Genomic DNA, 14,194 nt, shown 5'->3' with positions numbered 1-14,194 from the left:
CGTAGAGCTCTGAGACAGGCTCGCGTCGGCACAGATATGGGGAAGGGTACCAAAAAACTTCTGCAGCTTTGAAGGTCCCCAAGAACACAGTGGCCTCCATTATTCTAAAATGGAAGAAGTTTGAAACCACCAAAACTCTTCCTAGAGCTGGCCGCCTGGCCAAACTGAGCAACCGGGGGAGAAGGGCCTTGGTCAGGGAGGTGACCAAGAACCAGATGGTCACTGACAGAGCTCCAGACTTCCTTGGTGGCGATGGGAGAACCTTCCAGAAACAAACATCTCTGCAGCACCCCACCAATCAGGCCTTTACGGTAGAGTGGCCAGATAGAAGCCACTGCACAGAAAAAGGCACATGACAGCCCACTTGGAGTTTGCAAAAAGGCAGGTATTGTGTGTAGATTGATGGGGAAAAAAATATTTAAGCAATTTTAGAATAAGGCTGTAACGTAAGAAAATGTGGGAGTAGTCAAGGGGTCTGAATACATATAAATATTTTTGTGATAATTACAATTTGTCTAATTGCATGACTGAAAGGTGTGTCTTCAAATTGAGCAGTTGTTTTTTTTCCTAACTGACGACACTGGATGTTTGCAAGGTCAGAATGGAAGTGCAAGTCTGTGGCAATGGATGCAAATGCAGTGTTTCTTAAATATGCATGCCATTAAAAAAAGTGATTTTGGGCCTCCTGAGTGGCGCAGTGGTCTAACGCACTAGCTGCTCTGTCGAAGTTGACCGGGAGACCCGTGGGGCGGCGCACAATTGGCCCCGCGTTGTCAGGGGAGGGTTTGGCCGGCAGGGTTATCCTTGTCCCATCACGCACTTGCGACTCCTGTGCCGGGCCAGGCGCAGTGCATGCTGACACGGTCGCCAGGTGCACTGTGTTTCCTCCAACACATTGGTGTGGCTGGCTTCCGGGTTAAGTGGGCATTGTCAAGAAGCAGTGCGGCTTGGTTGGGTCGTGTTTAGGAGGATGCACGGCTCTCGACCTTCGCCTCTCCCGAGTCCGTACGGGAGTTGCAGCGATGAGACAAGTACCAATTGGATATCACGAAATTGGGGAGAAAATGTGTATAAAATAACTGATTTTAGGTTATTACATTATTGGTTTAAGTTATTACACTATTGATGAAAAACATTTACCCACTTTGTAATGTAATAATCAACCAGGCACCCAGTGTCACAAACTCTGCTAGCCGGTTACTGCATAGCAACCTAGCGGTGCCGAAAGCCTATATTAAATTACGATTGCCAGAACGGCCAAACCACATTTTGTACGTTTTGGCCTCAAATTAGTTTATTATGATCAACTTCGATCCCCACGGTGAATTATTTTAAAGTTTGCTACAAATTGAGATATTTAATAAAACAGTGATCCATTCTGACTACTACACTGAACAAAAATATAAATGTAATATGTAACGTGTTGAAATAAGCTGAAATAAAAGATCCCAGAAATGTTCCATATGCACAAATTGTATTTCTCTCAAATTTTGTGAACAAATGTTTGCTTTTAAAATATATAACCTTTATTTAACTAGGCAAGTCAGTTAAGAACAAATTTTTATTTACAATGACGGCCTACCAAGAGGCAAAAAGGCCTCCTGTGGGGACGGGGGCAGGAATTCAAAATAAAAATGTAGGTCAAAACACACATCACGACAAGAGAGACACCACAACATTACATTAAAAGAGACCTAGGGCAACAACAGCATGGCAGAAACATAACAACACGGTAGCAGCACAACATGATACAGCACAAACATAATACAATCATTGTTGGGCACAGACAACAGCAAAAAGGTAGAGACAACAATACATCACACGAAGCAGCAACAGCCACACATGTTAGTGAGCATGTCTCCTTTGCCAAAATAATCTATCAACCTGACAGGTGTGGCATAACAAGAGGCTGATTAAACAGCATGATCATTACACAGGTGCACCTTGTGATGGGGACAATAAAAAGACACTAAAATGTTTAGTTTTATCACACAATGCTACAGATGTCTCAAGTTTTGAAGGAGCATGCAATTGGCATGCTGATTGCAGGAATGTACACCAGAGCTGTTGCCAGATAATTTAATGTTCATTTCTCTAACATAAGCCGCTTCCAATGTAATTTTAGAGAATTTGGGTCCAACCGGCCTCACAACTGCAGAACACATGTATGACGTTGTGTGGGTGAGCAGTTTGCTCATGTCAACGTTGTTAACAGAATACCCCATGGTGGTGGTGAAATTATGGTATGGGCAGGTATAATCTATGAAAAACTAACACAATTGCATTTTAACAATGGAAATTTGAATGCACAGAGATACTGTGACGAGATCCTGAGCACCATTGTTGTGCCATTCATCCACTGCCATCCCGTCATGTTTTAGCATGATAATAGACAGCCACATTGTCGCAAGGATCTATACACAATTCCTGGAAGCTGAAAATGTCCCAGTACTTCCATGGCCTGCATACTCACCAGACATGTCACACAATGAGCATGTTTGAGAGGATTGACGTGTACAACAGCGTGTTCCAGTTCTCGCCAATATCCAGAAACTTCACACAGCCATTTTTAGAGTGGGACAACATTCCACAGGTCACAATCAACAGCCTCAACTCTATGCGAAGGAAATGTTTCATGCTGCATAAAGCAAATGGTGGTCACACCAGATACTCACTGGTTTTTTGATCCACACACCTACTTTTTTAAAGGTATCTGCAGTGGTGTAAAGTACTTCAATCCAAATACTTTAAAGAAGTACTACTTAAGTAGGTTTTTGGGGTAACTGTACTTTACTTATTATATTTTGACTACTTTTACTTCACTACATTCCTAAAGAAAATACTGTACTTTTTACTCCATACATTTTCCCTGACAACCAAAAGTATTCGTTACATTTTGAATGCTTAGCAGGACAGGAAAATGGTTAAACACATGGTCATCCGTACTGCCTCTGGCCTGGCGGACTCACTAAACACAAATGCATATTTTGTAAATAATGTCCGTACATTTCAAAAACAAGAAATTGGTGCGGTCTGCTTTGCTTAATATAAGGAATTGATTTAAATTGACTGATTTCCTTATATGAACTGTAACTTAGTCAAATATTTGAAATTGTTGCATGTTGCGTTTGTTTTTGTTCAGTATACGTTATCGGTCACACAAGACCACGTGCTAACACAGTTCAATCACTGGCCGGCAGGCTATGAGGAAGTTTGCACCCTCATATCATAAACATTAAAGAAAAATGTCACCCAAAACCACTCATTCCTTTAATTTACAGTGTTAAATAACACATATGTGAGAGAGAAAAAAGTGTGAACAAATGTTTCATTTTGGCATTATAATAAGGATGGTAGCAACATGGAAAATCGTTGTGGAAATCTGTTGCAGCTCAAATCGACTACAAAGTTCACAATGCAATGCTTGCTCTATGGGCTGGCTACACACAATAATACCAAAGACAATATCACCATGTACAGTAAGTAGCTACTTAGCTGTAAAATCGCCTAAACAAACTGCACTATCAATTTAGGAGTACAGTCTCACCGTGTTCAACCTGCAGATCGATGAGCCTCACGGGGTGGAGTCTGACATTCGCAACGGCAGATATACTTTTGAGGAGATGGGAAACGTTATCCATACTAAGGCAATGGTCCACGCGGTGCATGCTGGGCTATTATTATGGGACAAGAAGCGCTCTCCTTCAAGGGGTGAATGGGAGTCAATTGGGCGCTAGCTCAAAAAGTCAACATTAGCATGAATTTCGTCAACAAGATGTACAATATTACTGATATTTTCCATGATATGTGCTATTTAACTTGCTATATGTAATACTGTATAGCTTTGGAATCGTGACATTAAGTACTGTCGAGGAAGATAGCCGTTTCTCGACTCATACCTGACATTGAGAAGAGATTGTGTGACGCTGCATAACAACGTGAACGAGATTGGTTGACAGTCTGCTGGGTGGGGCGTTAAACGTCCAATTCATTACCCAATGAGATTCCATCTCCTTTCTCTGGGCCCATTCATCCATATGGCACGCTTGAAATTCAAATTATTTCGGCTTAATGAGCAATCAGGAGTTTTCCATAGGAATACTTAGATGTCGTCATCGCTATCGCTATCTATTGGTTTTAATGTCTGCAATCAATGCATAATGTAATAATGATTACATTACGCGCAAAAACGCTATCACGTTATGCGTTCAGTATATTTATTGGCCATTTATTACATTATAAATACAAAAGTTATTACATTAGCAGCTATTACATTATTGGCAGTTAGTTAATACATTATCAGTTGCTATAAACTTATTAAACTTTTCACATGCACTTTAACAATTCAACAGCACATGATCCAGCTGCACTTGCATTGTTCTGATTTTCAGAATTTATGCTACGTCAATTTATGCTATGTCTTTTATTGTAAAATGTCAGCATAATTTGCTTTTTCAGGGCATTAAGTCAAAATACATTATATAAACAAGAATATAAAACAATCCAATTGTGGAACATAAAGATTACATATTTAGCTGAACATTTAACTATGATGTTTCTATAAATAACTCCTTTGAACCATTTCTGACACCGGTTAGACATTTTCTTTCATAACGAAATCCTTAATGATGAAACTAACACATCTGTTTGGGATATTACAACAACCAAGTTACTGCAAGCAAACACTATTTTCCCCCTTAGACATCATTGCACACACACAACAGAACCAAATCGAGGAATTCCTCTATATTACCTCCAGCTGTTATAACTGGATATTGAACTACTGGTAAGCACCATGACATTTCACAGCCAGTAACTCAGGTTAAAGTAATATTTGTATTTCCTAATGGCTGAAGCTAGCTGTAAGCTAGTGGCACAGCTCAATATGTAGCCTAATTATGCATACTGGTTAGGCAAAGTAGACTACTACTAAAGAACATACTGACAAATACAATGCTACATCTTGTAGTTCAGATGTACTTTTGTGATATTGAAGGATGTGAGAATGTGTTCAAAATTAACCCGTGACTTACTAGAGTAAGACCAATGAAAGGGATTTCTTCACAGAAGACATTTCCCCCCAGGTTAGTTTTTTTTTTTCATATTTAAAAACTGTCATCTATCTTCCCTTCAATAGATGCCAGAGGCATGTAATGGTATTCCAAAATTCCAACTGAGTCAATCCTACCCACTAATTAATGTATTGGACATCAATCTGAACTGCTTTGCTATTAGGAACATCTTACAATATAATCTCTTGATATAGCTAGTCATAAGGGATATTACATTTAACATTTAAAAACACCACTAATAGAAAAAGTAGGCTAGTCTCTCATTCAGCCTTTTCTTCTTTTGTATAGAAACAGCCATTTCGGGTCATTAAACCATGTGATCAACTGGACAGAGCAAACACTACATTTCAACGTCTTGTTCTCTTAATAATGTAATATTTTCCTCAAAGTTCTGGTGATCAAGACTCTACCAGTATTTCCATGATGTGCTCCAGCTCATTCAGGTCCCTGAAGCTCTGGTTGAGGGAGAAGGGAGAGGGCGAAGTGGACGGAACGGAGGACAGAGAGGGTAAGTACTTAAGCAGCTCGTCACTGGCTGCAGCAGAGAGTGCTCGGACCCCCATCTCCCTGTCAAACACAGACGTGTCAATGTCATGGAAAAGTTCATCCAGTTTCACATCCTGCAGGTAGCTGGAATGCATGACCTCCTCCACACTACCAAAAGCCACACCCTCTGAGGTTCTAGAACCCTCAGGGCGCCACTCAGTACTCCAGTGCCATGTGGGGGCCTGTTTGAACCCCAGGTCTCCAGGTAGGTTCTCAATGGACATGAAAGGTGTCCTCTGAGGTGCCTGAGGCCCTGGCCCTCCATCAACAGCCAAGTCTAGTTCTTTCAGGATGGAGGAGACAGCAGCTGACAGGGAGAAGTCACTCTCTGAGGACATCCAGACCTCCTCCATGTCCTCGACACTGTTTACCACACCCAGACCTGACTCCCAGTGGATGCAGGGGTTAGATGGGACCATGGGTGGCACAGGTCCTGCCAGGTTAACTAACCCAGATGGAGGCTTGTTTTCTATGTGTATCTGCCGCAGGGTGTTGGCTATCAACACAGAGCGGCGCAAACTAGGCTCCACCAGTGCCTTCCCGCGGTGGTACTTGTCGAGGGAGATGCCCAGCACCGACTGCCGCTGGCTCTCCCAATTGGCGATACGCATGCCCCCCACGACATCGTCGTGGAGTTTGCGCTTCTGTCCCTTGGATATCATCATCCTCCTCGACCAAAGGTAGTTACTGTTAGCTTGAGGGAGAACACAAAACTTGATAAGAATCTTTAAAGATCACATCACGTTACATGGTGAGTTGACTGCAATTTGTGGGATAATAATTAGCTAGTAATATAGCTATGTCCCGGTGATAATTGACTAGTAAATAAATGCCTAGATAGCTAACGTTAGTACAGTAGCTAACGTTGGTTAGCTAGGTAACTTAGCTAGCTAATGGCTTTCTCTCCACTTCCTAACGTTACTTTGTCGAAATTTGACAAAACAACAAACCTGTCGTGCGCAACTGTTCTTCTGGCTCCAGGTATCTTTTCAATATAGAAATGTAAAGAATGCTGTTAGCTCCAAATATATTTGTTTGCCTAGCTCGCCAACTCGGTACAAAATCCACCGGCAAACTAAAACGTGAACTTGTTCCCGCCCGAGATTTAAGTTTCACCAGAGAGGAAAAGGCGAGAGGTTTGACTCTCGCCAAAATCAAGTCAAGGAAAGAAGTGAACAATTCTTCATTAGTTCTTAATTTTCTCGAAATCTAAAAGCACTCCCTAGATTCGAGCCAATATCTTAAGTAGTTGAACATATTATTACTCCAATGTCGTGACAAACTGAAACGTTTTTATTTTCGTCAAACAACTTTTGCCTGTGATTTGTCGCGAGACGACCGTTAGACCCGATAACGTGTTTCTACGCATGAGTTTAGCTAGCCAACGTCGTCATGCGTTCATCTACAATGGTGCGTTCGTAAATTGCCTCCAGTGTTGCAGAGTGTGCTCAGGTCGTTCGTAAATTCAGAGCGTTGTCAATCTTTGGGTTCTTTCGTAAATTCACTTTGGCTATCAGTGCACTCTCGTCTGAGTGTGCCAGAGCGCAGAATAACTGATGAATTCAGACAAGCATGCTCTGAAATCGGAGTAGATAGCCAAAATTAATTTACGAACGCACCCCAAGTTTGATCATCGATTTCTATTGGAGGAGCAGTTTTAGCTTCTCTTCATACCGTATTCTTTCCCCTGCGTGCTGGAAATAGTGACAAGCGGCGAGTTACATGAGTGCATTACATCACTAGGGTAGCCTACATAAGAGTAAAAAAAATAATATTTAAGGCAAATTACTAATGCATGTGAATCGGATAACATTTCTCAAATAATACTAAATTAAAATATGTCCTGTATTTGAAGTTTAAAAAAAACATGAGTTTATGATAAGCAAGCAACTTTCTTTGGGTTTACAGTAGGCTGGCCTATTTTGACAAAGCCAGCTATGGACTGTCACGAGCTACATTGCTCAACAAGTTACTGAATGCTTTGCATACCCATGATACTGTGACATTAGGCTACACAAGTCATTGCATGCCTACCTGTTTGTCTCTATATTCAAGCAGAAAGCTTCTAAAATGTTTGTCTCAATCGCCAAATTAGAAATTCAAACTCGTCAGAATTGCAGTAGATAACGGAAATGTCGTCTATGGTGTTGACAGTGGTGGGATAGTCCCAGCAGTCTCTAAGCTTTTGTTTGAAGTGTTCACAGAGGGGTTTGTGTACGTGACACTTCTAGATATCGGAAATAGTGACTCTGTATGTGAGTGTACTACTGCCTCTGCCAAGAAGACTTTGAGACCTTCATGGCACAGGTCAGGTGCTAGTTAACCCATAACCACAGTTATTGGTTCAAGCTCCATTTCAGCTGTTCACCCTCAATAGCAACATAGTTCCAGCAAATACCTCTGATAAACATTGTTGACATGTTTTTCTAGAGAGAGTGACAAAGACTGGCAACCCTTTATTTCAAAAGCAAGCTATAAAATGATGACATATAATATGATTCTTAGGAATGTATACATTTGTAGTCTACATTTGTTGGCAGAGCACACGATCAGGCTACAAGTAGGCCTAGGCTATCAATAACACATAGGCCTAATTGCTGTCTCACTTTGCACTCATACTGTACATTCAACATTAAATTGCTATTTGGAAGAATATAAATATTTCAACGATATAGGTCTGCACAAAGTCTGAGACCCACACACAACTACAAAGATGATCAACATATTACGTTTTTCCTACATTATAATATCCATTGTCAAGATAATGAAAATAATTACAAAACATTAGGAAAAGCCAAAGCTTCCATTTCTTTCAAGCAAGAACGATTGGCCTGTAGAAATAGGATCTAAGTTGCGGTGTCTGATAGGCCAGTTGTGGTAACTGCTTCATGGAAACAGAGAAGGAGGAGGGCTCTGTCTTGTTAGGGTTAACTGTACTCCCCGCAAACCCCAACGGTCTTCCTGTCCCAGTCAGAGATGGACAAGCACTTGATGAAGAAGTGTCCCAGGTCATATTTGGAAATGACGCGCCCTTTCAGCATGTTCTCTGTCACTGTGTACTTCTCAGTCAAAGGGAAGTTATCTGTTGGGAATAGCAGTGCATTTATATTTAGCAGTTTAATATAAGGCACCTAATATTATTAGATATTCAGAAAATGTTTACTCAATATGTTATAATGTTTAATATCATTTGAATAAAAAGCATGAGCTGGAGCACCCCCAGAGAACATTATTTAATATACAGGTGCTGACCAACGGCAAATAAACTGTAAACAATATAAAAAATAAATTAAAAAATTGCGTGTGCGACTCCATTTATTTTGATATCAGTTGAATAACACTAATCCATCCAGTACATACCCACTGGGCACACACTTTGAATCAACGTTTTCCCCACATAATTTCAATATAATTACATTGAACCAATGTGGACTAGACGTTGAATTTACATCTGTGCCCAGTGGGTTAGAGTGTAAGGAAGGATGTTAGGCCTATTGTGTCATTACTGGAATCACTTACAGTATGCATCTATGGTAGTACAGTATTACATTTCTACTGATTCAGGAAATGAGGAAGGGCGATGACTAACCGTCGATGTGAGGGGGCATGACAGCCACAAAATCCAGCCCCGACTCCTTCAGCACCATGTACATCCTATCATGGTCCTCCGTGACCGGCAGGAGCCTGGCTGGCACTTTAGACCGGTCCCATAGGAGGAAGGCTGTGAAGCAGAGGGGGACGATATAAGGATATGGTTTCTTTATGGTGGTTTATTGGAAGTTGGAAAGATGCTGTAACCCTGACTGTCCAAGATTCCTATGTACCCGACATGCAGCCAACTACTTTGCGGATCCCCCGAGCTTTCATGGCGTCTAGGATGTTTCTGGTTCCTTCTGACATCATTGTTGTGGGACCTGTGGGTTACAACTGAAACATGAACATACTGACCAATATCCTGGCCTAAGCAACCCCTAGTGCAGTTAGTTACTGCAACACACCCTGAATATTATTACAAAACATATTTTACCTTAGAGCAGAAAACAACATGTTTTAATGAGACTCCTGAACACTTCCATTTAGATTTTCACTTCAAGATTGATTTCAGTTTGTATAAAGGGAAAGGGGGATACCTAGTCAGTTGTACAACTGAATGCCTTCAACTGAAATGTGTCTTCTGCATTTAACCCAACCCCTATAACATATGTTATAACTTGGTTTTATTCACACGACTGCACATATGTTTTTACTAACTTAACATTCCTATAACTTACTAATGAAAGATTGCCTAAACTTACTGAGGTCACTCCTGGTGCCTAGAATGATGATAACAGCATCCTGACCCTGCATGGTCTTCTTCACATCCTCCTTATTGAGGACATCTCCCACCACCACCCTGCAGGCTTTGTGTTCTGCAGGCAGCCTGGCAGGATCCCTCACCAGCACTGTCACATTGTAACCTGTGGACAATGATAAACAAAGAAGCATTGTGAATTTATTGACTCATCTTATCACTTACCACTGATCCAGAGAAATTTGAGTCTGATGGGAATATGAAGATGAATGGAATATGTAATGCAGGCAACTAGTTCATTTTTGATGAATCGATCTCAATTCTAGAGCACGGCCATGGATCGAATTGATGAGGCCATCCCAGTTTTATGGATAAGCACGATAAGCAGACAGCGGACATTATCACGTATCTGCCGTGCACTCCAATGCACTCACCACAATCATGAGTCAGCAGAACCCAATAACGACTTGCATGACTCAACACTTTTGTCTCGTGATCTCAGAGCAAGGAAACGAAAACGCTTGGGAATCAAATAAGCCAAATTATATCTGCTTCTTTTAGCACGTTTGCTACATGTGATTGAGTGTGCATTTTATAAATATCATTGACAACTGGGTTACATTATTAGGCTATTAATTTAAAACGATGTAATTAATAGCATAGATAAGATTGGAATAGAATATAAAATAAAGCACAATATAGAATACCTGTTTTTTCCCAGATGAAGGCTGTGACAAATAGCCCAGATGACCATTGATACTTCCAATTAAACTAGCATAGCATATGTTAATTACAGATGTCTGCTGTCCTATAGCATTGCATAGAAAACGTTCAGCATAGTTTAGAAACATGGCAAAACACTCCGATCACCTTTGGACTAGTCTACACAGCAAATGCTATATGAGGGATTGTGTAAATAACATATCATTAACCTATCATCTCCTACAATCATTTGTAAATTATGTAATTTAGAAACGTTGCCTACCCGCTGCAACAGCCAGTGGTAAGGTCACCAGTCCCGTCATTCCCGTGGCCCCAAATATTGCAACATTCTTGATCGATTCTGACATAATAACAGATTGAGAAAATATCACTGGTCACAGAAGAATGTTACAATTTCTTGCTTCGTTGATCGTGTGCAACAATATCCGAAAACACACATGCAAAATGAACCTCTTTGACACTTTGGGAAACGCCCCTTTTAGATAAACAAAAAAGGCTCACTTCCGCAACAGATCCTCCCATTCCCATCAATTAAAGGAAAACGCACACTGTCACAACAGGGCTACATTGTGCAGAAGTCCTGCTTTTTGTGTGAATTTCAAAACTTTATTGTCAGTTGATCTATCCAGATCAACCATAGCGCAGGGTTGATTTTCATGGCAAGATATATTCCTTTTAGAGAATTTCAAGTCATGTATTCTGTTTTTGTTCTCTGTCTGGAGATCCAAAGTTTTGAAAGGTTGGCATTTCCCAAAAATATGTCGAGTGCCACGCCCTGATCTGTTTCACCTGACCCTGTTTCACCTGTCTCCATTCCCTCCAGGTGTCGCTTATTTCCCCCAGTATATTTATCCCTGTGTTTCCTGTCTCTCTGTGCCAGTTTGTCTTGGATGTTTCCAAGACAACCAGCGGGTTTCCGTTCTCCTGCTTTTTGCATTTCTCCTTTTTCTAGTCCTCCTGGTTTTGACCCTTGCCTGTTTCTGGACTTTGTACCTGCCTGCCTGACCATTCTGCCTGACTTGACCATGAGCCTGTCTGCCACTCTGTACCTCCTGGACTCTGATCTGGTTTTGACCTTTTACCTGTCCATGACCATTCTCTTGCCTACTCCTTTTGGATTAATAAACATTGTAAGACTCCAACCATCTGCCTCCTGTGTCTGTATTTGGGTCTCGCCTTGTGTCATGATAAGGAGATCAAATTGCAGGCCTAGTCCTAGTAACCTCTTGCCAAATCACCTTCATTGCACTTCAACCAACCCCACCTCGCGACATCCATCCGGTTAAGGCACCAATGTGACTGACAGGGATTCGAACTGCCTCCTGTGTTCCACATTGTGAGCTACAAGAATGTGGTAGCCCACTGACCTAAATCCTGCAGGAATTAGTTTGGGGAGGTGCTATTGTAACAGAGTTAAGAACGTGCCGTAAACTCACTCCACATCTAGCTTGAGATGTCGCCGATGAAGCTATCCAATTGGTACCTTTTGTTTAGCTCATGTGTGTTGTGAAGCAGAGGATCACTGGTTCGAGTCTGATATGGGGACAGGGACGGTGGAGAAAGCTAAACTGTTAGCAGCACACTGATGTCCTTTTCACTATGACACATCTTCAGGTCTCTGGCAAGGTTGTGAATGTGGTTCACATAGTCTTCCCTCGTCAGACTCATGGCGATACAGTTGCTGGGGGAAGAGACGGTTCAGAGAACCACCTCTGTTACATAACATAGGCCCACTCTTCCTTAATAGATGCATTCCATAAGATGCTCCCTGTATGAAAGGCTCTTCATTAGGTGACATTCATGTAATTTATAGATGAGAGAACAATTACTGTAGGTTGAAGTAGATTAATTTTGATGTCACTTCAGGTACAAATCTTTTAGTTAGTTATCCATAGATGTATCCATAGGTGGGTGTGCTTTTTAAAAATTGTTTTTTAATTCAGATTTTCATGAGGTGCTGCAGCACCCTTAGCCCTCCTACTTCCTGCAGCTATGTAGTTAACTGTTTATTATCCGTTTACATACCAGTAATACAATGACTTTATGTGAATGCACTTTTAAGAATATGCCTACTTTCCAATAATTCCACTTCCCGAGTGGCGCAATGGTCTAGGGCACTGCATCTTGTGCAAGAGGCGTCATTACAGTCCCTGGTTCGAATCCAGGTTGTATCACATCCAGCAGTGATTGGGAGTCCCATAGCGCTGCACACTAGCGCATTGTAAATAATAATTTGTTCTTAACTGACTTGCCTAGTTCAATAAAGGTTAAATAAAAAATATAATAAAACTATTACAACAACAACAACAAAATCCCGGTATGACATAAAATACCTTCCAATACTTGCAAACGACATGTTCTCAAATGAAATATGTCCACGGGGAATGGAAGGGGGAATCAAACACATTCAAACAATTTCATAGAGTTAGGAAAATAATTCTAGCGCATCTCTATTTCTAAGGAAAATAATCCTAGGCATCCTTGGGCATCTCTATTTCTATCTGTAAACCCTAAACACCATTTATAACGGGTAGTCTCTCCCCCCTCTCTGTCTCTCTCTCAAGTCAATTAAAATGTAAAACATGATTGGCATGGGAAACATGTGTTAACATCGCTGTAGCAAGTGAATTAGATAATACTTCTCTCTCTCTTTCTCTCTCGCTTGAACCGTGAGTTCCGTCGCCGCACCAATGCCGAATTCTCTCTAGCAGTATCACGAAAGGCGGGAGAGGGAGTGCGAGCGCGTAGGCTATCAAGTGGACAGGATATCGGAGCCCACCGGCTTGGATTATTTGATCAAGCATCTTTGCCTGGTTGCAAGACACTTTTCATTGCAGTGTCATGGTCCCACTAGCCACAGCAGGGAATTTACATGTATTACCGCATTAAATGGCTTTATTAGCCAGATCTTTATACTGATCTCACAGTCCGTTGTATATATATTTGTATAGGCTACTTGACTGCTATGCCAGCGAAGAAACACGGCGTCGCGAGGATCTGTTCATAATTTGCTCACTGGTTCATTGATACAGGCACCTCATCGACTGATTTTACGTCTATTTCGGTGAAAAACAAACCCATACTTGGAATTGGGGTTAAGGTAAGGTCGTTGTAGCATATGCTGCATGTCTATATATATATAAAAATAACATTTCCAATATAATTGAGCATGAACAATTCGAGGTGCATGTTTTCGTGGGAGATGCAGCAACACCGGCCTGTATTGGCTAAGGCTACTGCAGTGATTCTATAGGGCCGTATTTTATGCCGTTTCATTTTATTTTGCTGGATATTAGGCATATGCTTTTGTTTAGAACGCAGTTTGCCATACATACTAGTTAGGCTACTATTTGTGCATAGGCTTTGAATAGCAAATATGGACCGGTTAGGATAGGCCTTATACAATGTTGAATTATTTAGTATTGGTCCGCGCATGTTCCTGATCATTAAACGCAGATAAGTGTATTACATTTGCATGACACTTTTAGAGAATTCATTGAATCTCACAATGAAGCCTTATTCTTGAAAGAAGTAGCCTAAGGGAGCACTGAATAACATGCTT

General features: G+C 41.1%; 3 protein-coding genes across 8 annotated transcripts in view; 1 reads left to right on the top strand and 2 right to left on the bottom strand.

Annotated features, from left to right (window-relative positions):
* Window positions 1-4,195: 4,195 nt before the first annotated feature.
* Window positions 4,196-7,001, bottom strand: LOC106612704 (SERTA domain-containing protein 3). Its single transcript, XM_014214131.2, has 2 exons — window positions 6,569-7,001; window positions 4,196-6,312 (listed from the first exon to the last, which is right to left on the bottom strand). Exon 2 carries the CDS (start codon window positions 6,281-6,283, stop codon window positions 5,471-5,473), a length of 813 nt encoding a protein of 270 aa, XP_014069606.1. The 5' UTR covers window positions 6,284-6,312; window positions 6,569-7,001; the 3' UTR covers window positions 4,196-5,470.
* Window positions 7,002-8,061: 1,060 nt separating this feature from the next.
* LOC106612705 (flavin reductase (NADPH)) lies at window positions 8,062-11,137 on the bottom strand. Its single transcript, XM_014214132.2, has 5 exons — window positions 10,895-11,137; window positions 9,914-10,075; window positions 9,443-9,532; window positions 9,208-9,339; window positions 8,062-8,700 (listed from the first exon to the last, which is right to left on the bottom strand). Exons 1-5 carry the CDS (start codon window positions 10,977-10,979, stop codon window positions 8,546-8,548), a joined length of 624 nt encoding a protein of 207 aa, XP_014069607.2. The 5' UTR covers window positions 10,980-11,137; the 3' UTR covers window positions 8,062-8,545.
* A 2,114-nt stretch (window positions 11,138-13,251) lies between these two features.
* The window catches only part of LOC106612708 (spectrin beta chain, non-erythrocytic 4), a 76,256-nt gene continuing 75,313 nt past the window's right edge, over window positions 13,252-14,194 (top strand). For 2 of the 6 annotated variants that reach the window (XM_014214137.2, XM_014214134.2), the window contains exon 1: window positions 13,252-13,732. The gene's annotated coding sequence lies outside the window, so the exon portion shown is untranslated. The remainder of the gene's footprint in view (window positions 13,733-14,194) is intronic. The other 4 variants (XM_014214139.2, XM_014214135.2, XM_014214136.2 and 1 more) reach the window with 3 other exon arrangements.

Source organism: Salmo salar, chromosome ssa09 (genome assembly GCF_905237065.1).
Source record: "Salmo salar chromosome ssa09, Ssal_v3.1, whole genome shotgun sequence".
NCBI classification, from domain to species: Eukaryota; Metazoa; Chordata; class Actinopteri; order Salmoniformes; family Salmonidae; genus Salmo; species Salmo salar.
The sequence above is the reverse complement of the archived record's forward strand: the minus strand, read 5'-3'. Positions and strand labels throughout refer to the sequence as shown.